The sequence below is a fragment of the Oryctolagus cuniculus genome, chromosome 10, assembly GCF_964237555.1.
Source record: "Oryctolagus cuniculus chromosome 10, mOryCun1.1, whole genome shotgun sequence".
In the NCBI taxonomy this organism is placed as follows: Eukaryota; Metazoa; Chordata; class Mammalia; order Lagomorpha; family Leporidae; genus Oryctolagus; species Oryctolagus cuniculus.
The window spans coordinates 19,188,465-19,211,960 of record NC_091441.1 but is presented as its reverse complement, the minus strand read 5'-3'; the positions used below and the strand labels follow the sequence as shown (position 1 = coordinate 19,211,960).

Below are 23,496 nucleotides of genomic sequence, written 5' to 3'. Positions count from 1 at the left end.
CTTCAAGTCCAGTAGCAGGCCACGGAAGGCAACAGGGCCGCAATTTGACGCACGGTGATGTCACTGCTACACGGTGACAGGGCAGCCGTCGGCAGCCACACGGCTGCCTAGTGGGCTAATAGGGTCTCAATGGAGGATGAGAGCTGATTACAACAGGAAAGGACATCCTGCCTAGCAAAGGGAAACCAGTGGGGACACCATCCAGGGCCTTAATGGGAATTTGGTTCGGTCCCGTGTCCATCCATACAACAGAACCAACACAGAGATGCAAGCGGAGCTTAATGGACCAATGGATGGGAAATCTCTCTTTGCTTGCCTCTGTCTCTCAGCCTCGAAAGCAAACACTTAAAAAAAAGCAAGACTTTGGTGTTATATCGAAGCTGGCCTATGGAACAGTTTCACAGCACTTCATGTCACAGCAACATGGACAAACCTAGGGCCACGTGCAGCGCCTCCCACTCACCCTTCCCATCCCATCAACTACAGGTCAGGATTGGGCACTGAACTGAAGATAAATCCTATCTATAATGGTTAGAAATAATGCATCTAGCATCTGTTAGTTTTAAAAAGTGTGAACATCTTACTTTCTGCTGTAAAACAAATCACAACTGACTGACATGTCACTTCTGATAGAAGAGAAACATGGGCTTAAAATGAGTTGTGGTATCTGAGGTTTGTGGACTGGGCTGAATAGCTCCAAACGTTGCATCAACTTTCTCCCAGGAACTTCCCAGAGGGGCCACACTTTGCCAGGGATCATAGGTTTATAGATTTCTAATACTGTGTTTTATTTGTGTATTTTCAGAACATGAAGCTTCTGCTCATGTAACACATTCAGGAACTCTGGGTATAGGACAGGTTAGCCCCTAACTTTTGGGTCTGAGTTCCTCTTTCTCCTGATAAAGTTGTTCTTCCAGATCAAAACCTGTCTTTGAGCATTAGTGTTCCACTGAACTGATTCAATGAAAAACCGCTATTTGGGTTTGGTTGGGTTGGCTTTGGTGAATGAGCGTTGTGTGTTGAAGGCAAATCTGCTAAGAATAATTTCTTTTGAAAGAGAGACATTAGGAAGAAGAAATTGGGGTCTACCCTGGAAGATATGCAGAATGACTGGAAATTATTGAAGAGTAGTGGGTGGGGAGGAATAGGAGAAGAGAAGAGGAGAGGAGAGGAGGGGAGAGGAGGAGAGAGGAGAGGAGAGGAGAAGAGATAGGGAGAGGAGGCAAGAAGTGGAGAAGAGGATGAGAAAGAAGCGAGGTGTAGGAGGAGGAGGAGAGGAAGAGGAGGAGGAGGCAGGTGAGGAGAGACCAAGACAGACACTGATTTTCTTCATGTTGTATATTTGCCTACTCTTTTTGTTCCTATTGCTATCAGCATGTTTAGACAAGAGGAGTTACACTCAGCTCACAAGCAGCAACGGCCTTCAAGCTGTCCATCTGTCTCCAGTGTTGCCTCTCTCAAGTCCATTCCTCACGTGACCACTCGAAGGCTGATCTCCAAAGCGAAGGGCAGGTGGAGTCTGCTCTCTGCCTCCACTCCTCGTTCTTGGCCACATTCCTGCTACAGCCACTGGTGTCCACGTGTCGCCTGGATGAGAAGCATCGGCAACGCAAGGCGCCCGGGACTAGGGGGTGGCGTGACGTTGGTTGCCTTGGAGTCTGCATCCTTCGCTCTCAGCGGGTGCCCTAGCTTTCCACATGGCTCTCAGAAGGAACCTGGAGCCATGCTATGGCAGGACAGGGTGAGACCCTGCTCTCTCGGGAAGCAAGCTGGAAGGGAAATGCCCTTTGCATCTGATTCTTCCTGGTGGTCCTGAAGGTGTTTAAGCAGACATGTGTCCTGCCCGGTCAGTTACAGCTGACATTTCATTCTCAGCCACATTTGTAACTACAAGCGAACTATGCTTCCTATTGCAAGGTGCTAGCCGGGGCCACAAACAACAACACGCTTGTCTTGTGCTTGTGGGTGCTTTATGGGTTAGCTGTGTTGAAATCTATGCGGCTCGGCACGGCCACGAGAGCGGGCGTGTCTGCCGATAGCGCTGGTCCCTCACATCACACAGCACTTCTGTTCGGCGGACTGCTTGATTTCTGTGAAGGTGGCCTGGGCCTTCTCCTTGATGGCATCCAAGTCCATGTTCTGCAGATTCTGTAAGTGCCCCAGAATGGAATCCTTATCCTCTTCCTCTTCCTGGTCCTCATCTACCATCTTCCGGAGGTCTTCGGGCAAATCCACATCATCTCCAGCTATCTGGATTTGATTCTCATCCATTTCACTCTGAAAAACAAACACAGAGATAGAGTTGCTACTCTAAAACCAACCAACCAGCTAACTAAATGAAAGACAAATGCAGCAGGAAAGCAAGAATCTGTCGAGAAGGGATGAAGTGAATGGCACACACGGCCATCTCCCTGCAGAGCCTGGTCTTGGTGGCTGCTGTGGAGACCGGAGCTCCTGGTGGAGAGACCCCTCCTTATTCCACCTTGGGCCAACCAGAACCTTCTAACACAGTGGTTGTCCAAGTGTGTTCCCTGGACAAGTAGCATTAACATCATCTAGGTGCCTGTTTGAGGCGCACATTTTTGGGGTGGGTGTTTTGGCATAGCTGTAAAGAGGCCGCTCTGTATGCTCACGGCCCATAATGGGGTGCCTGGGTCCATTTCCCAATTCTGCTCTCAATTCTAGCTCCCTCATGTGCACTCTTGGAAGCATCAGGTGACAGCTTAAGCAGTGAGGGTCTCTGACACCCATGTAGATCACCTGGATTGAGTTCTGGCCCAGCCCAGGCTGTTGTAAGAATTTGAGAAGATTGGAGGCACGTCTGTTTCCCTCTCTGCCTTTTAAATAATAATTTTAAAAATGTATGCAAAATTTCAGGCCCCACTTCCACCCTACTGAACTGGGAACTGTGGGGGTGGCCCCAGCCATTGGGATGCCCAGAAGCCCTCTGTCTGTGATGCTGATGGCCCAAGAGCTGGAGCACCTCATGGCAACTTCACCTCAGGGCTGCTTTGCAAATTTTGCATGGTTTATCAGCCCCACAGCCTCATGCTACAACTCAGCGGCCTGGCTGACCCCACTCCACAGGGTGACAGTGACCAGATAGAGCTCTGTCATTACACTCATTACACTTCAGTGACAATTGCTTAACTATCACTGCTTCCCTCCCTTCTGCAAGATGGCGGTCCCCTTGTGTGCACAGAAACGTGTCCACACCAAACTCAGACCCTCAGCACCTGGATGGAGTCATGCTGGCTAAATGAACCACCTGTGGCACGGCTCCTACTCAGAGCACCCTGATGCTGGTGCCATCGGCACAGTTTGCTCTAAGTACTTCATTTTGTGACGTACCCATGGAGGCCCCAGAATTCCTTAGTGCACATCTCCTGGTCTTTCAGATTCCTTTACTGCTTCGGCAGAAAAGAATCTAAAGAAAAATATTCCCTAGGAAAAGTTAAACAGTAGCTTATATTCCCAGATTGGAGATCAGGTTGTAACATGAAGTGAACAGGGGGGCGGGAGTCAGGGGTGGAGAAGATGAAAAAGAGTGACACTGATGATAGCGATAGGGCCACCTTCACTGCTTGGGACCAGCCTCGAATTTCCCGTGAAAACCCACATAAAGACAAAATGATCATCTTAATCTCAACCAGACCATTGGTTGGATTCAAAACAGCTTTCAGCATGCACTGAGTTCCCAGGATGGAGATCTGGGTTCCCTGGTCGGGGTGCCGAGCAGAAATGGTCAAAAAGAATCAGGCGCTGTCTCAGAGCAAACGGCACGGCAGGACGATGCATGGACCTTATTCTACCTCTGCAAAGTGGGCTGGAGGGACACACAGTCGAGAGCTTTCCAGCTCTGACCTCTAAGCACCAAATTCCTCCAGCCGATCCTTGGAGGGGCTGCAGCCAAACAGCCTGTCCCCAGGGCTCTCCCTTTTATCTGCTCCCCAGGCCGAGTGAGAGCCGAGCCTGGTCCCAGAGTTAGGGTAAGAGGCAGATTTCTGATGGCAAGCAGGCAGGGACGGACGTCACACGGGCCTCAGAGAAGGGCCACCGTCAGCAGCAGTCTCCGCAGCTGGGGAGGCCGTCCCTGCACTTGGCCCGGGCCTTGGACCCAGATTAATGAGTTCCCCATCAAACTGTTGTGGGATTAGTTAGGTAGCTAATCCCCAGAGGCTCCCGGCCAATCTTGCATTTCTGTTTACTTTTTATTTACCTACCCTTGCGGCTGCTTTTCTCACTGGTTGTCCTCTGGATTTTTTTTTCCAAGGAGAAGAGGCAAAGCAGGCATCAGCCTGTCCCTTCTCAGTCCACGAAAATGCCCTCTCGTATGCACCCACCTCCACACGGCAAGGAAATGACTGAGAGGACATTCCTGGGAATTCTAGCACCTTCCTGCTGGCTGTTGGTCAGAGCCCTGTGCGTGTCACTGGGAAGGTGAGCTCACCAGGTATGCTAAGACAGATCCAGCTCACAAGGGCTCGTGGGATGGTGCTCTCCTGCCTCCTGTCCACGGGCGTCCTCAGCAAGGCCAGCTCTCCCACCCTTGGCCTCTGGAGAGGCTCTTGTGTGGTCACTCTTGCAAGGGTGACTGTGAGGTGGATTTTGCATTGATGCTGCTTGCCCAGGGAGGGGAGAGGACTGGGCGGGGAGGGGACAGTCCACGCTGCCTTACACCTTACAAAAGGGATCTCCAATGCTCCAGCTTCTACCAAAGTGGCTCTCAAAGTGGGGTCCCCAGGGCCGCTTCCTCAGCCTCTCCCAGGGAGGGGAACGCCCGGAACCATGGGCCTTCTCATGGCCCTGGCCCGGCCCAGATTCAAAATGCGGTAAATCTGGAACAGGCTAATCTTTACGTCGGTAATTTTGTATCGCCCACGAACGATGTTGTCAGTAGCCAAATGGTCCTTGGCAGACAGCAGGTCCCCCACCCACCTTGTTAGAGATGCACACTCTTGGGACCCACTGACCCAGAAACTCAGGGGCTGGGCCCAGCACTCAGTCCTCCTGGGGATTCCAGCACCTGCTACATTGAGATCCACAGCTCTACATTTCTCAAAGACAGGCTACAACCGTCTCACCCTACATTCCAGAGCCCAGCAGCATTTGGAGTGCGTAGACACACACAATAGACCCCTATTGTGTGATCACCAGTGAGCCTATTGTCCGGGACTCCAGCAACCTCAAAATGACTGGAGAAAGCTCTGTCTCCATAGCTGTCCCTCACGTTCCTACTCCTGTCGGGGAAGCCCAGCCTAGTGGAGTGGGCGTTAGCCTGAGACCAATTGTCTGCGTGAGAATGTAAGCTCCATGGCTCAGGCTGTGTGACCCGGGGTGCCTTACCCAACCTCTCTGAGTTTATTTCCTTGTCTGTTCATTAGGGATGATATTATTTGCTTTAGAGTTGTGCAGGATTAATTAGATGGCAACTATTATTTAGAGCCTATTAAGCACTCAACCAGCAGAAGCTATTCACAAAATAGCAATGCCCAGAGTGGGTGGGGATTTGCCCCAGGGTAATCCTGCCCCGGCTCTTGGTCCCATCCGCAGGCCACCCGCTCTTTGCCCCTCACTTCTGCCCTGGGAATGACAGGCTCGCTCTTTGTCACGAGCCAGCCTTCCAGCACCGGGCTCTCAGTTCTGGGAGGAGGCTGTCTAGTGGCACTGTGTCCCTTACTGTTGTCAGTGTCCCCACCCTCCTTGTACCCGACACTTGATTATCAGAGTCCCTGACTCCACCCCTTCCTGGGAAGGGCCGGGGCCTGGTGCTTCTGCCTCACCTGCTGCCCTCTGGCTGCTCCCAGCTCAGCCTGCTTCCTGGGCACCGGCCTGCCCAGGATGCCAGGTGGGCTCTGGGATGCACTTGGGACAAAGCGGATGTGGGCTTAGATGGGGGGCAGGCGCTATTGACCCCGTAGGCAGCATTGGATGTGGCCACTGGCTGTGGGCAGCGCCACACTCACAGTTGTTCTAAGAACAATGTCACCGTCCCTCCAATCAGCAGCACGGTTGCTGCGGGTGATGACCAAAGTTCTGGAATTCATTGCCCTGGACATAACCTGCACTGCAGACACACCTTTGATGAAGGCTGGGCTGACCAGACAGGGCTGGTGAGTGGCTAGAGGATGAATGACACCCATGGAGCCGAGCCTGGGGCCGTGGGCTTGTTAGCACTGGCTCCTAAGCATGTGAGCTGCCCCAGACCTAGGCCTGGCCAAGTGTCAGCGTCTCACTTGTAGCCACTGCAGCCTACCCAGCCTGCTAGTCTGTAGCCTAGAAGGAGACACTGAGGTTCAAGTCCAGGGTTTGTCATTTATCCGCTGCATGACTTTGGGGGAGTCCCCTTACGTTTCTGAGGCCCACTGCAAGGACCCCCCAGGTGCACTGGTGAGCAGATTAAGTATGGCAGGTTGTGCAATGGCCTCACGAGCAGCTGGGGTTATTAGTATTTGGGGGAAGAGGGAGTGTCCCTTGGATAAAGGAGGCCTGGATAGTGACCCGAGGGTGGGAGAGCATCGGCCCTTCAGACAGGGATCCTGGCCACAGCAAGCAAGTAGGAAGCACCAGTGGGATTTGCACAGCGGCCCCAGCCAGCCCACTGCTTCCTTTCCCTGTGAACACCCTGCTGGCCAGACCCCGTCTGCAGTTCCAACAATGGCTGTCTTGTCCACACTTCCTGCCACCCATGGACAAATCTCAGACTGGGGAGGCCGGGGCTGTTCTTGGCACAGTTCACACTTGAAGGAAAGGCAGCGAGGCCTCATGACAACTAGTGCAGCTCCAGCGGCCGTGCCACAGCCTCACCGCAGGTGCAGGGAGGGGGTAGGGGCGCAAGGGCTGAGAACCAGAGCCTGGACGAGTGAGTGCATGACGGGGGGAAGTGAGCCAGCTGTAATTAGGGGGCTTACGGGCCCTATTTTATTCTCAGAGGGTCTGTTTCAGAGGTCTTCTCATTTCTAGAAATCTTATCAATTTGGGATATTGTTTAATGCAGCTAAAAGCTGATTATTTTTATGCCAGCTGACTGGGATCCGTCCTAATCTCTTGTTTTTAACCAGACTTATTATCTGCATTGCCAATGCTGACTGCTCCATTAGGTAAATCGCTCCATGTCAGGCCAGCATCACTCCCTGGGACCCGGCATCTCGAAGGGAAGCGTGGCCCTGGGCTTCAGACTGCCTCCTCTGTAGACCTACAGCAATGGCCTTTACCTTTTGCCAGACTTGAGACACAATGATAAAGGATCTTCGGTGGTTTTATCTTCAGAAAAGCTGAGGAGGCCGGCGCCATGGCTCAATAGGCTAATCCTCCGCCTGCGGCGCCGGCACACCGGGCTCTAGTCCTGGTCGGGGCACCGGATTCTGTCTCGGTTGCCCCTCTTCCAGGCCAGTTCTGTGCTGTGGCCAGGGAGTGCAGTGGAGGATGGCCCAAGTGCTTGGGCCCTGCACCCCATGGGAGACCAGGATAAGTCCCTGGCTCCTGCCATCGGATCAGCGTGGTGCGTCAGCCGCAGCGCACCGGCCATTGGAGAGTGCACCAATGGCAAAGGAAGACCTTTCTCTCTGTCTCTCCCTCTCATTGTCCACTCTGCCTGTCAAAAAAAAAAAAAAAAAAAAAAAAAAAAAAAAAAAAAGAAAAGAAAAAAAAGAAAAAGAAAGAAAAGAAAAGCTGAGGGTGCAATGGAGTCCAGCCAAGCTTGGTGTACAAGCAAATAAACATGCGGCATGTTAGGTGGGTCTGGCTTTAGTCTTGACCTGTTTATTTATGCTTGGTCTATAGGGCACCCAGCAGCTGGATGAAGAGATTTCTTTTGCGTTGATGAGTTCATCTACCGCTGGCTGCATGCAGGCTTCCGAGGCTCGTGGGCTTCAGCAGCGTCACCTCTCCCTGTCCTGGTGGCTGAGACCCTTGGCTGCACTTGCTGGCTCCTCCCTCTGCTGTCCACCTCTCTTCAATGACTTTAAGAGTCCCCCGCGCACCCAGATGGGACAGATGGTGTGGATTTGTCTTTTTGCGTTAGAGGCACGGGTTGTCAATGCTGATGGAGAGGGTGCTTGGATCCGGCCCTGCGTGGCACTGGCTGTGCGTGTCTTGCACTTCACTTCTTCCGTGGGCAGTGCAGAGGGACTCAGGGGCTCGGAGGGGCTGCTTCTCCAAGCCTCCCACCACAGAGCAGGAAACCGGGGTCCCGAGAGGTGAAGACCCTTGGGAAAGGTCATTATCCTGGTCAGGAATGTGGCCAGCCCCGCTAGGGGGTAGCAGCCCAGGGTGGCGGGGTCACACTGGCTTGAGGTCAGAGGTTGCTCTGCTGTTTGCCGGCTCTGGGATCCGGGGAAGTCGCTCTCCCTCTCTGAGCCAGCATTCTCTGCGAAGCGGACGCCATCTCTGCCTACCAACCCCGGGTGGTTGTGAGGAATCAGGGGGAAGCTGCTGTGGCTACGGAGCTCGCACTGCACGTCTGCTTCGCGGTGTCCAATCGCCTCCTCCCCATCCCCGCGTTCCCGCTAACTTGGCGTGAGCGGGAGGAGCACATGGAAGTGGGGCAGTGAGGGAGGGCAGCCCGCGACGGGACCTCCGCCACCCGCCACCAGAAACAGCTGCGCAGGAGCAAGAGGGTTTGTGGCTGAGACCCTGCTGGGCCGCCCCCGGAGCTCCCGGTCAAGGCGAGACTGGCAAGGAAGGGTCCAGAATCGTCTTTATTATTTTATAAGAGGTGGATTAGTTTGGTCCTAATGGAGCTTTTAGGGGGACACGTCCAGAGAGCTCTATTGAGAGAGTTTCTTCTAGATCCATCTTTACGCCAAACGATGCCCTTAATACAGCAGACAAACACCAGGTGTAACTAAAGCATACAGCTCAGCAGGGGGGCCGGCATGATTTTTCAATGACTAACCTAGACTGACAATTCTGTTAATAGGATTAGGGCTCATTGTGGAACTGTTTTCTCTTATTAATTTGGCTTGACTTCTATATACATTCTGAATTGCCTGGGATAAGTGGCGCATTTGCTTTTAGGAAGAATCTTGTGACTATCTTGAAAACATTACCTCCTCTGTTTGAAAAAAAAATGACATTTAAATTTCAATACAAAGTCACGTCTGTGTTTTATACAACATTAAAATTGCAGTTATAACTACAAATCACACCCAGGCTTACTCTTTTAATGTGGTCCTTATAGAAGATTAGTTTTTTTTTCTTGTTCTTTTTTTCACTTTGTTCTTTGGGTATTTCTTTCCTTTTTCCCTAGGATATCCATCCACTGAGTGAGCACTCTGTGAGTGTGTATGTGTATGTAAGCATGCAACTTCTATATACCAGCACATGCTAGGCACTACACAAACATCTGTGATAGGTATAAATACTCAAGGTCACAGGGTAACGGAAGAGACATGTACTCAAGGTGTGTCCCAATCCAGCCTTAAGTAGGAAAAGGGAAGTCATGGAAGGTTCTGGAAGAAATGGCATTAACCAAAGTTTTACAAAATGGAAGGGAACTCTAGGGGTCAGGTGCAGGAGACAAAGTGGGAGGGAGGTCCAGCCCAGCTGGGGAGTGGCCTGAGGTGAGTCTGGAAAGACAGGAGCCACATCTCAGCCTCCAGGTCTGGAGTGTGGGCTTTGTTTGCAAAGTCATGCTAAAGCCCTGGGGAGGGTGGGGAAGAAACAGAGGCAACAGGGGCAGATTCACCTCTTACTTTTCCCGGCTGGAACCATGGAGGGTGCGGAAGAGCAGACTGGTCCTAGTGTTCCAGAAACACTCAAGAAAAAGCGGAGGAATTCCGCAGAGCTGAAGATTAAGAGTCTGAGAAAGGAGTTTGCCCAAAAGAAGCTTCGAAAGGCAAGGAGAAAGCTTACCTATAAAAAGCTAAGCACTACCCCAAGGAACACAGGCAGATGCCCAGAACTGTGGTTTGGACAGCAAGGGCGGCACGAGAAGCTGGCAACTTCTATGCACCTGCAGAGCCCCGACTGGCATTTGTCATCAGGATCAGAGCTATCCATGGTGTGAGCCCCAAGGGTTGCAGCTTCCTCGCCTTTGCCAGATCCTCACTGACGCCTTTGTTAAGCTCCACGAGGCTTTGATTAACATGCTGAGGATTGCGGAACTACATAGTGCAAGGGGTACCCAAATCTAAAGTCAGTAAGTGAACTTGTATACAAGCGTGGCTGTGGCAAGATCAGTAAGAAGCGAACTGCCTTGACAGATAACACTCTGCTTGCCCGTTCTCTCAGTAAACATAATATCATCTGCACAGAGGAGCTGATGCACGAGGTCTGTACTGTTGGAAAACACTTCAAGGAAGCAAATGACTTCCTGTGGCCCTTCAAGCCACCTTCTCCCCGAGGTGGGGTGAAGAAAAAGACCGCGCGTCTTGTAGAGGGTGGAGATGCAGGCAACAGAAAACAGATCCACAGGCTTCTTAGAAGGAGGACAACCGTGTCTGCTAGGATATTTTTTTGTAATCTGGTCAGATAATAAACAGCGACTACACTCAAATTGGAAAAAAAAAAGATTTGCATTTTTGGACACCTCACTCTGCAGTTTTTGTGTGTGTGTGTGTGGTTTTTTTTTTTTTTTTTTTTTTTTTTTTTTTTACAGGCAGAGTGGACAGTGAGAGAGAGAGAGAGAGAGAAAGGTCTTCCTTTGTCGTTGGTTCACCCTCCAATGGTGCACTGCGCCTATCCGAAAGCAGGAGCCAGGAGCCAGGTGCTTCTCCTGGTCTCCCATGGGGTGCAGGGCCCAAGCACTTGGGCCATCCTCCACTGCACTCCCGGGACACAGCAGAGAGCTGGACTGGAAGAGGGGCAACCGGGACAGAATCCGGCGCCCCGACCGGGACTAGAACCCGGTGTGCCGGTGCCGCAAGGCGGAGGATTAGCCTATTGAGCTGCGGCACCGGCCTCACTCTGCAGTTTTAAGAGGAGCAAGACCCAAAGTAGAAAACCTACATTAAGGGACAGAGGTGAGAGATGCCGAGGCTTGCGCTTGGGGATGAGTTGAGAACTATACAGAAAGTGACTTGGTGATGTCCTGGATGTGACCCCTAGTGGGGCGGGAAGCATCGGGCTGACTCCCAGCTGCCAGCCTGGAGCGGGGTGGCCGGGACAGCCACCCGTGGGGTGAAGCCTGGGGGAAGGGGGAGGTTTGGGAACAATGAGCAGGGGCATTTTGCTCTGTCCTCAAGGCGGCTGGGTAAGGGAGACAGAGCAGTGAGCTTCGGCAGCAGTCGTGTCTGGAGGAAGAGATCTGAGAGTCAGCAGCACACAGGAGGCGGCAGGAAGTGCCAGCCGGAGGCAGCCAGCCAGGGAGGGCATGCAGACCGGAGTGGGGCACCCTGGGATGTCCCCATGGCTGGGGCCGACCCGAGAAGAAGACAAAGAAACAGCTGCAGGAGAATGATAGCCGGAAGGGGAGAGAGGGCTTGGGCAGGAAGTGACCGCCAGCGCCGGCTGCCTGCCAGGGACACAGAGGCCCCTGAAGAAGAGATGGGACTGAGGTGGACTGCCGGGGTCCGGAGGAAGCCGGCTTGGGCAAGGCAGTGGGAGCAGAGCCACTTACGAGATGACACCTGGTCGGCTGGTGGTAGCTGGGAGACGTTTGGTCTCCTTTATAAACCAGCAACCAGGAGAGGAGGAGAAATGGAAGATTCGGCATGGGAATAATTAGAGGAGCCCGATCCAAATCTAGTGGGAGAGTCACGCCTCCTGTCAAGTGCTGGAGCGACCTGTGATTCACAAACTGAGTGAAGGCTGGATGTGTGCATGTGTCATTACAATGACTGGTAGAGACACACACACTCCACGTTTCAGCAGTGTGTTTACTGCACACACGTGATAACTTCTCTGATGACTGCAATGAATGATGGTCATCAAAAGACAAATAGTATTGTCAATACTGTTTATCTAGAAGGCCAGGGTCTACTTTGCTCCCTTTCAAAGAGTCAAACCTGCTTTCCCCAGTCAGCAGCGGAGTGAAACTCTTTCTCATAGGAAAACACCAGCCAAGTAATTTCTTTAGAAAATGCAGTTCTAATTCCAAAATGACACTGTTCTCCTCATCAGACCTGACAGCTCCTGGGAACACATTTTCTGCAGCTGGCTCCTCACTGGGCCTTGGGTAGGGCAAGGCTCAGGGCTGAGTTCTGCTGTTGTCTAACCCGGGGAATTGTGAATGGGGCCCGAGGGGTCAGGTCTGTTACCTGGAGGATTTGTTGGATGCCCCTGGCTCCCTGTGGGCTGGTCATGGTATTACTAGCATGGTTTATGCAGGATAGATTTTTTAACACGGCACAGGGCTAACTCTTCTGCAAAGCTCACGGGGAGGACCTCAGGGGGCCACTTAAAGCCCAGGGGACGCCTGGTCTGTGCCTGTCCTGGCTGGAGGGTGTGCAGAGTCCAAAGTCTACTGGTGCGGAAGAACTATGCCCTTTGGAGAGGGAGAGGGGAGGAAGAAGCCCAAGAAGTACTGGATGGAGAATAAGGAGATGTGAATTCCCATGGGTCACAGGAAGTCTTGTGACCCTGGGCAAGTCCCTACATTTGCACCATTTTTAGGAGCGTGCATTGAGTGTATACCTATGGGATGGGCTTTTTCCCCCCTCAGTGTGCAAAACAAGTTTAATAAAAAGAGAAAAACTGCCCAGACACTGCTGTCAAGGAGACAAGGTGTTGTGGTCGCCAGGATTCTAGAAGGAGCATTCACAAAGGCAGGAGGGGTCCGGTGCTCCCCTTTCCCCCCTCCCAGGCACCCAGCCAAGGACTCCGGATTCTGTGGCCCTAATGGCTCCTTCTGGGTCCAGCCCTCCACAGCCCTCCTGTCAGAGCCGGCTCCCCGCGGGCCTGCGTCCCCTCTCTTCCCGCCACCCCCTTAGCACACTGCATGCCTGGGGCTCACAGCCCCAGTGACTGGTGGGCACTGCCTGGGGGTCCAGGGCCTGGCCCCTTAAAGCAGCATCCGCAAACCCACAACCTAGATTCCCACGGCGGTTGCTGCTGGCATCAAACCTCCCCCTAGCAGGGGCTTCCCTGCACACAGACAGGACTGTCACCTGCAGCTAGGGGGTCACCGGTGGGCGGGACACCGTCAGAATCAGAGCGCGTAGTTCACGGCCTGGGAAGTGACCCTGTGCCCTTAGTCTGCCGCCAGCCTTCACTGCCCCAGCCATAGCTTGGCTGAATATGCCGGCCATTCTCTCACTATCCCGGGTACCGCGGAGACAGATGACAGCACGGCACCCCCAACGCGCCCTCCGGGGGCCCTGGAGCTGTCTGGAACCGCGCGATCCGCTCCATCACACCAAAACCGTGCGCTGTCCTACCAAGTCCCCTCCGGGGGCGGACTCCTTTCTCATCAAGCCGCGTGGGTGCGTCCTTCGGCTCAGGGAACGCCAGGGGGCGCGGGTCCCCCAGGCGGCAGGGGCTGTGCCTGCGCTCCACCGCCCAGGTCAGCTTAGACCCGAGCAGCCGCCGCGGGGCCCGGCCGAGCTCAGCCTGGGAAGCCGCTCGCGGCCAGGGCCGGGGCGGGGGAGACGGAGGCGCTGCGCGCGGAGGCCGATGTGATCCCGGGAGTTTTATTGTGCACTTTCTATCATGGACCGCTAGGCTAGGTTACACGTCCCATGTCCTTACAGGCAACTGTCACTCATGGTGTTTCTAGCATGTCTACACCACAAATTCTTGACCTGTCGTGTGTAGACCCCGTTTGTGCAAAATGTAGGCATCGTAAGAAAGGCCCTTAGAGGGCCTCTGGATGGAAGTAAAATCTGCAGCGAAGCCCGCTGGCTGGTGAAAACCTCACCTTATTTATTCGGAATGGAGGCATTCCTTTAGTCAGAACCCGGACCCTGGGGGTGGGGCCCGGTGCCACTCCCTGAAATGCTGAGATGATACAGGTTATCCCAGATGACTAAGCACCCAATTTTGAGCCACATGGAGTTCACAACTAGCTTAAAACTTTGGGGACAGTTCAAATACTAAGAGTAGAAAGAAGGGCCAGTTTGGTGGTGCAGTGCGTTAAGCTGCCGGCTGCTGAGCTGAGTCCTGGCTGCTCCACTTCCCATCCAGCTCCCTCTGATGCGCCTGGGAAGTAAGTGGGGGAAGACGGAGCAAGTGCTTGGGGCTCCCTGCCACCCACATGGGAGGCGCAGATGGAGTTCCAGGCTCCTGGCTTCTGCCTGGCCTAGCCCTGGCCCCTGTGGTTATCTGAGGAGTGAATCGCCAATGGAACGACCTCTCTTCCTGTAACTCTGCCTTTCAAATAAATAAGTAAACCTTAAGAAAAAGAGTGGGAAAAAAGGAGAAGAAGTAGACACTCCGGGCCCATCCTTTCCTACCTTGCTCTTTTTCATGGTTGGAGGCCTAACCTCTACCCTGGCTCTGCCGCTTAGTAGCTGTGGGGTTTTGCAAAGCTTAATCCTCCTGAAGTTGTCTCAGGCCTAAAATGAGGTGGTGGCATTAGATTAGAATAACTCTAAGTCCTCCTTAAGGGTCCATGAAAAAAAATCAGGTGAAGTCTTAAATGTTGCACGCGTGTGAAGCAGCTGTGAAATGAGGGTGCTGGGGGCAGCTAAAGGTAAGGGGCTCCGCCCCTCACTGTGCTCACCATATGGTTTGTCTTCTGGAGGTTCATGAGCTGGGAGTCTGGTTCCCAAAGTTATGGTGTTAGACAGCTGATGGGAACTCTAAAGGGTGGGCCTAGAGGCAGGTAACAGGGCCACGACCGCCCGTGGGGAGGCATCAGCCTGGTCTAGAGGAGCAGGTTAGTTCTCAGGGTGAGCCTGGCCCCTCCCTTGCCTCTTCCTCGATCACCTGACCTCTCCTTTCGCACACGTCTGCCATGCTGTGTGCACTTCCCAGCCACCAGCATCTTGAGCCCAACACACCTCTTCTCTTTATCTACCAGCCAGCACCAGGGGCTCCGGACCAGCCACACAGAATGGCTGAGCCATCTGCAACCTCTGTGGACGGAGCCGTCGTCACTCTCCAGGGAGCATCTGAATTGCATGCCAATAACTCTTTCCTCTTGCCATAATTTCTGTTGAAAGACTCTTGTCTTGCTTGATACAGGGTTGGGAGATTGTTTTTATTTTCTCTGAAAAGCAACTAAACCTTGTTGCTAGGCCTGCCTGGTGAGGATCTGCAAATGAGCAGGACTGCTGACCCCTGCCAGGGAAGACAGAGACCAAAGGGAGGAGTCTTGAGTTTCAGGGACCTCAAGTTGTTGCATTGATTGACTTCACACCCCCGTTTGCTTCCCCGAGGAATATCAACCCTGTCTGATATTCCGAGACAAAGACCCGCTGCCCTCATTTTACAGATGAGAAAATTGAGGCTCGTATTTTTTCTTTTTTAAACCACATGCTGCACCGTGACATAGTGACAAGAGCCAGAACTGAAATCCGGCTCTCCTTAGCGCCCCACAAAAGAACAGAACAGTCATCAAAAAGTCAGTTTCTCAATCTTTGTGGAAGAAGCACGCTCAGTGGATTGTGTGTGCATGTAAGTGTGTGCATGTGAGTGTGTGTGCATGTGAGTGGGATTGTGTGTGAGTATGTGTGCATGTCAGTGTGTGTGTGCATGTGCATGTGTGTGTGTGTGTAAGAGTGTGTGAAATTTCTGCTTCATTGCAAATAAGACTCGTGGTGCTTTCCTCAGTGGGAGCCGAGTGGGAAGGCTGGGGCTGGAGTTCAGCAGCCTGAATCGGAGCCCACCTTCCTGCCTAGGGAGCCACTCTGCCAGACAGCCAGTGGGACATCCCAGGGCGGGGTGGTTGAGGAAACCCACCAGACAATGAAAGTGGAAGGGACTGTGCCAAGAAATACTTCACTCTTCCAAAATGCAAGCCCCGTGGGAAAAAGCGTAAAACCAGAATGGAGACAGTGGTGGGACGAGCAAGGCATTCTTGTCCCCATTATCTGGCTGCAAATGAAAATGAGCGTCAGTTGTCCCGTGAATTGTCGCCCCCGGCTAAGCATCACGGGGTGCTCTTGGCAACTGACCTCTCCTGCAGGCTGGGGCTGCCCAGCTTTGTGGTTTCAGCAGAGACCTTGCACAGACAGCAGCTCTCCCCTTGTTCAGTGTTTCTGAGGTCAGAAGCCTTCCTGGGAGTTGCAGGGGACCCACGGAAGGCACTGGTTCAGGGGGGCTTTCTCTCATCTTCGGGGCAGGCCTGCACTTTGGAGGGAGATTTTTCTCTGGCTGGAAGGTGCATTCTGCAATATGGAGTTGAACGGCCAGCCCAGCAGGTGTGAGGTCCTCCACGGGTGTGGGAGGGGAGGAGCTGAGAAGAAGTGAGCTAGGATGGCAAAGGGCTGGGCCTGAACGGTCCCTCTGAGCCAGGTGCCACGATGTTCAACACCACCTCTTGTCACCAGGAGACCAGCCACTCACTCGACCACTGCCTACAGACACCTCCGCTCAGCCAGCGCCCAGTCGGGTAAGACGGTGCCAGGTTATGCCCGTCACTCCCACATTGTCTCCAAAAGCAAGCAACGGACTGTCCCTTTTATACAGAAGCAGAATGCCATCGAAGTCCAGACTGTGGGCTCTGCCTTTCCTAGATGTCTGGCTGATAGGAGGCAGGGGTTTTCCTTATGTGTCAGCTTCCTCTGCAGGGGTGAGTGAACCTCAGCGAATTAACAGACGTACAGCACAGCACCTGGCGCCTGGGGAGAGCTCAACAAATGTCAGCTGTGATTGTTTTCCCTATTGTCTAGTTACACACAGAAGTCCTGTATTCTTCTGATAAACATACATGGAAATGTCATTCTGAGTGGACGTTTGGCCTAGCAGTAAGCTGCAGGTTGGGACACCCACATCCCATTGTGGGTTCCTAGGTTCGAGTACTGACTCCACTTCCGGTTCCAGCTTTGTGCTAATGCAGATTCTGGGAGGCAGCAGATGGCAGCTCAAATAGTTGGGTCTCTGCTGCCCATGTGGGAGCCCCGGGCTGAGAAGGCAGCTTCCAGCTCCAGCCTGGCCCAGCCTCAGGCCCTGTAGGCATTTGTGCAGTGAGTCAGCAAAAGGGGGCATTCTATCTTTCTCCCTCCCACCAAAAAAAAAATTAAATTGTCATCTACTGCAGTCTATTTTTTTCAAGTGGCCATGAAAGTTCATGGAGCGAATATCTGGAATCAATGTTTCACCAACTCTGAGCTCAGTGCCCTTCTCACTATACCAAGCACCTCAGTCAAGATGGAGACGCATGCATGTTCTTGAGTGTCACCTTTCGCTCATCGGGTGGGACGGATCGCGTGCTCCCGGGTTCAGAGCACCTTTCTTACCTTCGGGAGCCTGTACTTCTCCCTGAGATGGACACGGAGGCACGCCCTCTCCGCCTTTTTCTGCGTAAATGCTGCGTCTCTTTCCATCCTAGAAGACACAGAATGAAGACTATAAGGGTACAGGCAGCTCAGCACGTCCCAGCCACCGACCACAGGAGCAGCCACCGGGCTCCGCCTGAGTTCCCGAAGCCTGCAGACAGCTGGCAAACCAGAGATGTTTTCTTTCCTGCTTTCCCAAACACCTGGCTTTCTGTCACCTCCGTACATGACAGAACACAGACTTCTAAATCCTAAGGACACCGTGGTCCTGGAAATCTGATGCTGCAGACCTGGCGAGGGGCAGGTGAGTGTTGCTGGAGAGTTGCTGATGGAATGTAGGGCCCGGTGCTGAACGTCGCAGAGCCACCTGGTTAGAATACAGCTCCCGGGCGAGTTTCCAGTCCTGCCCCATCGGAATCCCTGGGGCCGGAAGGGGCAGCTACACTTCCAACAAGCTCCATGAGTGACTTTCATGCAAGCCAGAACAGGGTCTCAGTGACCAGGGCCAGGGGGATCCTTTGTGGGCCCATGGAATTTGGGGGTATGCTACAAACCTGTTTCCCTTCAGTGTCGCCCTCTCCCTACCCCAGTGTAGCCACAGTGTTCCCTCTCTTGTTTGGCAAGAAGTATCCCCAAGGGAGGCCGTGCAGGTGGGGCACTGCTCTGAGGAAGACCTAACCAGATTGCGTTACGCTGGGCTGAAATGGACTCCCTCGCTCATGATTGATGACCCAGACAAAGACAGGCACTTTTGGGGCTGTCTGTAAGCTCACGAGAACCACGGCCCTTCTGAGCTGCACACACAGGTGCGTTATTGGTGGGTAAACCTTTACACGTGGCCCTGTGCTCTGGCCATGTTGAACCAACACGGGGCCAAGCTGAACAAATGAAATCTCTTTGGGAATTTGGACTTGGGACTCAGGCAGCCTGGAAGTGTGGCTGGCACTGTCGCACGTGAACTTGAAGGCCATTTTCTGTCTTTGGCCTTCAGGCACACGGTCTGGGTGGCAGAATGCAAGGGGACAGGCTGGCTGCTGGGATGGAAGTAGTGGCAAGAGTGGGCAAGCGCGCAGCTGGCTTCCTATCGGCCGCTGGTTCTCGGTTGGGTGCTCATGAGGCCTGCTGGGGTTCCTTCTCATGGATTTGTTAAAGCATCTTTGCATGAAACATTGTTTGTGCTTAAAAAAAAAAAGCTTTCATTTTTCAGGTGAAAATAGTTTTCCATTTCCTGATTCCAAGTTTTGAAATAATCTTAAACCTTACACAAAAGACTACCAGGCAGGGCTGCATCGGAAGCAGCAATCAGATTAAACTACTGATCCCTGGGCAGAATACTGTGAAATGATTTCCATCTGCAGGGCTGGAGTAGGGAGGGAGCACTGGGTTCAACCTTCTGGCACTGGAGCGGGAAACAGAACAGAGTGACTTGGTGACTTCTCCGAGACTGGTGACCTGCAGCATGGGAAGGAAGTCCATCTCCCCTGCTAGATTAGTAAACCCTTAACACATTCAGAAAAGTTCAAACAGTTTTACAGTAGAACCCATATCCTCACCATCTAGATTCTACAATTCGCAACTCACTGTGTTGTTGCACGTCTCAACCTCCACCTATCCAATATTTCCATCTTTTTGGCGCAAAGTTGAAGACATCCTTACATTTCCCGATGTCATATGATTGACTAGAGCTATGGACTTGTTTTTGTTTTAGGGTCCTTTTTTTTTTTAAGAAAAAATTGCATTTGATTCAGTGCACAAGCCTTATGTGGAGCCCCTAGATGCACACATCTGTGAAACTCAAGCCCCTATCAAGATATGACACATCAATTTCTCCTGAAAAAATGCCCGCCTTCGCATCACCAGTGAACACCTGCTGTCCCTGGGAGGCAGCCAGCCATCTTTGCCAACCACAATGGTTCAGGTGGTTTGGCCTGGTCTGGAACGTCATCTCATTGGAACCACACACTTCAATTCTTTTGTGTGGAAAGCTTCCTTACTCAGTATAAAAATCTTTTCAGATTCATCCACAGGGTTCTCACTACCAATCATTTCTTCCCTTTTGCTGCTGAGTAGTATTCCAGGGTATGCATGAGCTCAGATAAACCATGGTTTATTCCTGCTCCTGTTGATGCACACCCGAGCCCTTTCCCATCTGGGGCCACGGTGGAGGAATCTCCCATGAGCGTTCCTGGGCAAGTCTCCTCCTACGTGTAGCTTCATTTCTTCTCTGTGAGTATCTGGGCATGGGAGTGCTGAGCTGCGGGGCGATTTTGTTGAGTACGTATGGTTTTACAAGAAACTGCCAGTTCTTTGTCCAAGATGGTTATATTTTCTTACACCACAGGAAACAAGAGGTGTTAGTGGTTTCACATTTTGACCAATATTTGTTATTTTTGGCCTTCTGAATTTTAGTTGCTGTGGTGTTAACTTCTTTGCATTTCTTTAATCATAAAGAAGTTTTCATTGTGTATATCCTGTGAGGTGTTTGTTCAATTCTTTTCTGAATGATTTTTTGCTTTAATGATTGAGTTGTCATTCTTCATATATCCTAGAGCCCATTCCTTTGTGAGATATGTTTGCAAATATTGTCTCAATCAGTGGTTTGCCAAATATTTATCTTCATAAAGGTGCCTTTTGGCACACAAACGGTTACATTCTGATTGCCCTCATTTTAAAATGTTAGGGTTATTGCTTTCTGGGTCTGAAAAAGAAATCTTCACCTACTTCCAGCTTGCAAAAATATCTCTTTTTTCCACCCCTAAAAGCTTTACAATTTTAGCTTTTTATTTAGGCTGATTGTGCGTATCAGATTAAATGTTAGTGCCTAGTGTAAGGCAGAAGTCCAAGTGACTGTTTCCCAGTTATTTCAGCGCCTTTTGTCGAAAAGGTGTTCCTCTGGATTGTATGGGCACCTTGGTTGAAAAATCTGATGACTGCATTAGTTGCACTGAGCCATGCAGAGACCCACTGCTTAGATCCCAGGACTCCAGAGCCAGTCTACGGAGGACTCGGTATCACTGACTGCTCTGGGTCTGCCACCCAGACCCCTTGGTAGACTGAAACTTCCTGCCAAAGAAAACCCGCCTCTTCCATCTCAGTCCCCTTCTCACAGCGCCTGCCCCAAAGAAGGAGTCCAAACATTCAGTGAACAAAGTGAAGTTCGGAGTCAGCTTACACTGGTATTGCAGGGACTCTTGAACCAGGGCCAGAACATAAGGTGAGGGGCATCTCAACGTACCTGAGGGATGAAGAGGTGACTGTGCGATTCCTTCACAAACGTTCTATTTAGGGACAGTCCTCTGTCCATAGAAATGCTCTCAGTAGAGGGGACAGAAATCTGGCCACAGAAGGAAAGTAAATGGATGTGCAGTAGAGGGCCTTGTTAAGTAGCTTTTCAGTTATACTTGGTAGAGTCCCACATTTTTCTAAAGTAACAAGGACAGTTTTAAGAGGCTTTACTTCTGAATATTCATTTTCTATATAATTTATATATAAATATATTTACATATATAAGTGAATATGTTTAATTATACCTCTATATATTTATATGTTTATGTTATATGTACTTCCATATATTTCTGAATATTCACTACATATATATAGCTGTCTCTGCAATGAACTCGTGGTGAGCCATTTTTGACACCTACTTCTGGATGTTGCAGTATTGATGATGAAGCCCTTGAGAACTCAATCAATGAACTGGAAGTCATTCTCTTGCCTCAGGCTGCCCCATTGTCTTGGGACTATCTCTTAAAGCAGGAAAGTTCCAGGGCCTGTGCTGTGGCTTAGCCAGTAAAGCTGCTGCCTGCAGTGTGGGCATCCCATATGGGCGCTGGCTCGAGTCCTGGCTGCTCCACTTCCTATCCAGGCTCTCTGCTATGGCCTGGGAAAGCAATGGAAGATGGTTCAAGTGCTTGGGCCCCTGCACCCACGTGGGAGACCTGGAGGAAGCTCCTGGCTTCGGATTGGTACAGCCTGGCCGCTGTGGCCATCTGGGGAGTGAACCAGCTGATGGAAGACATCTTTTTCTCTCTCTGCCTCTCTGTAACTCTGCCTTTCAAATAAAATAAATACATCTTTAAAAAAAAAGAGAGAGCAAGTTCCTGAATTTACAGTATCCTCACAACCACACAGAAAGCCGAGTAGTTGGCAAATAGCGCTATTGGCTGATCAACCATATACCATTTAGGCATTTTTTTGAGCTTTGATGTGGCCAGATGTAAAAATCAGAGAAAAGCAGAACATTAGATAATCGGACAGAAGCTATATCTGCAACCAGATGGATCACTTGAATGTATTAAATGCTATTTTGCATGCTCAGCTATAGAGACTAAGTCTTTGCCCACTTTTTCATTTTGTTTTTAAGACTTATTCATTTGAAAGGCAGAGTTACAGAGAGAACTTCTGTCTGCTGGTTCACTCCCCAAATGGCCGCAGCAACCTGGGCTGGGCCAGGCCAAAGCTGGGAGCCAAGAACTCTGTCCGGGTCTCCCACGTGGGGGCCGGGGCCCAAGCACTCGGGCCATCTTCCACTGAATATGTACATTAGCAGGGAGCTGGATTGGAGTGGAGCAGCAGGAACTCAAAGCAGCACTCTTCTGCCATGTGGGTGTTGCAAACCCACTCTGACCACCTTTTTGCTACCCCCCTTGAGCTGAACATGCTTTGTGCTGCTGTTGCATTTCTTCCTCATTCTTGCTTTCCTTTTTCAGCTGTGTTTCTCACACAGGCTTGAGAAAAGCCAGCCAGCGGTGCAGGCGGGCTGCTGCTTGCTTTTACCTGGGTAGTCACACAGCATCATTTTTGCAGCTGCATCTACTTTTTAAAAATTGTTGTTGATTTTGACTTTCATCTACCAAGCATAGTACATTCCAGGCAGTTTGTAAGCTATAAGATCTTTCAGAAAAACACACCAGACAAGGTTTCCACTAAATGTTGGCTTTCTATTTCCTTTGTTCCCCCAGCTCATTAACTTTTCCACCTGTAATCATCTTGGCCATAGGACTTAGGCAACTATTGTGTCATTGACCATTAGCAAACTCTGCATGGTGACAAAAAAGAAAAATATTCCTTCTGTAACCTACAATGATATTTAACCTCTGGACTGATGCTTTAATTCTTTGCTGGCTATTAAAAGATGCACAATCAGACAAGGAGGTTGTAGCTGCTGACGCTAGGGAATCTGTCCCCTCAGCAGACTCAACATCCCTGGGGTTGGACGTGAAAGGAAGCTTCTGGGTGGGGGGACAAGCGGGGGCAATGCCGAGGGCGCGGCCGGGGTGCGTGGCTCGCGCCCGGGACGCCGAGCCGCGCGTACTCACTTCTCCTCGATCATTTGCTTTTGGTACTCTTCGTACTCCTCTCTCGTCATCCCGTGAGCTGCAGCAGGCTCGGACGCGCCTCCTTCTTCTTTTTTCTCTTCCGAACCCCCTCCAAATCCCAGGTTCTTTACCTGGTTACTGATCATACTTTTCATGAAGAAAGCCATGGTGTCTGGCCCAGGAAAAACCAAACCCAAACTCAGACAAAACCTGGGAGTCAAAAAAAAAAAAAAAAAAAAAAAATCCAACCCTCCAAACCAGCCAGGACAAAACCTGCAAATATTCTCAACGCCCGCAGCCCGTGGGAGAGTGCAGGATTCTGCACCGTCTCCTCTCCTCAAGGGCATGATGACAGCGCGGAGCGCTTTGCCGGTTGTAAGCTGGATTAGCGTGGCGAACTCCTCCGTGCACAGAGGCAGATGGTTCCCATAACCAAACACGCGGCCAGATGCAGCTGGCTGCCCTCTGCCTCCATGCACCAAGCTAATTTCCCAGGCAAAGCAAGCGCTGCTCATGCTGTCCGTCCCTCTCTCGCTACCTGTTTGTCAATTTTAAATTACAAGCACAGCAGGGCTTCATCTGTAGTCCTGTTGCAATTTAGTTAATCAGGGCTGACTGATTTTTAGGGCTGTGGTAGAATTCCCAAATACCAGCCCCTGGGCACAGCATCCTGTTGTTGCAAACTGAGTCCAGAGAGAGAGAGAGAAAACCCAAAGTGCTTCATTACACAACAACAATTCTTTGGCTCCATCATTTTCACTCATTGGATGCTATGGACTGTGTAAGATTTGCTTTGGGGTTGGCTGGGCTTTTGTACTGCTTCACTGGTCGTGTGGCTGGGGCATACACACACACAC

The 23,496-nt window shown here is 51.5% G+C and overlaps 1 protein-coding gene and 1 pseudogene across 1 annotated transcript; one reads left to right on the top strand and one right to left on the bottom strand.

Moving 5' to 3' along the window:
* Window positions 1–1,323: 1,323 nt before the first annotated feature.
* Window positions 1,324–22,807, bottom strand: CPLX4 (complexin 4). Its single transcript, XM_002713612.5, has 3 exons — window positions 22,640–22,807; window positions 17,283–17,370; window positions 1,324–2,277 (listed from the first exon to the last, which is right to left on the bottom strand). The coding sequence occupies exons 1-3, from the start codon at window positions 22,804–22,806 to the stop codon at window positions 2,050–2,052; spliced, it is 483 nt and encodes a 160-aa protein (XP_002713658.1). The 5' UTR covers window position 22,807; the 3' UTR covers window positions 1,324–2,049.
* On the top strand, window positions 5,920–10,490 carry LOC138843943 (large ribosomal subunit protein uL30-like; annotated as a pseudogene).
* Window positions 22,808–23,496: the final 689 nt, after the last annotated feature.

Bases quoted from the DNA above. Each gene is read 5' to 3' on its own strand.
- CPLX4 (XM_002713612.5), bottom strand. From the start codon at position 22,806: ATGGCTTTCTTCATGAAAAGTATGATCAGTAACCAGGTAAAGAACCTG. The intron at 17,371-22,639 runs GTGAGTACGCGC...TGTGTCTTCTAG, and splicing joins AAGCAAATGATCGAGGAGAA to GATGGAAAGAGACGCAGCAT. The intron at 2,278-17,282 runs GTAAGAAAGGTG...TTTGTTTTTCAG, and splicing joins AGAAGTACAGGCTCCCGAAG to AGTGAAATGGATGAGAATCA.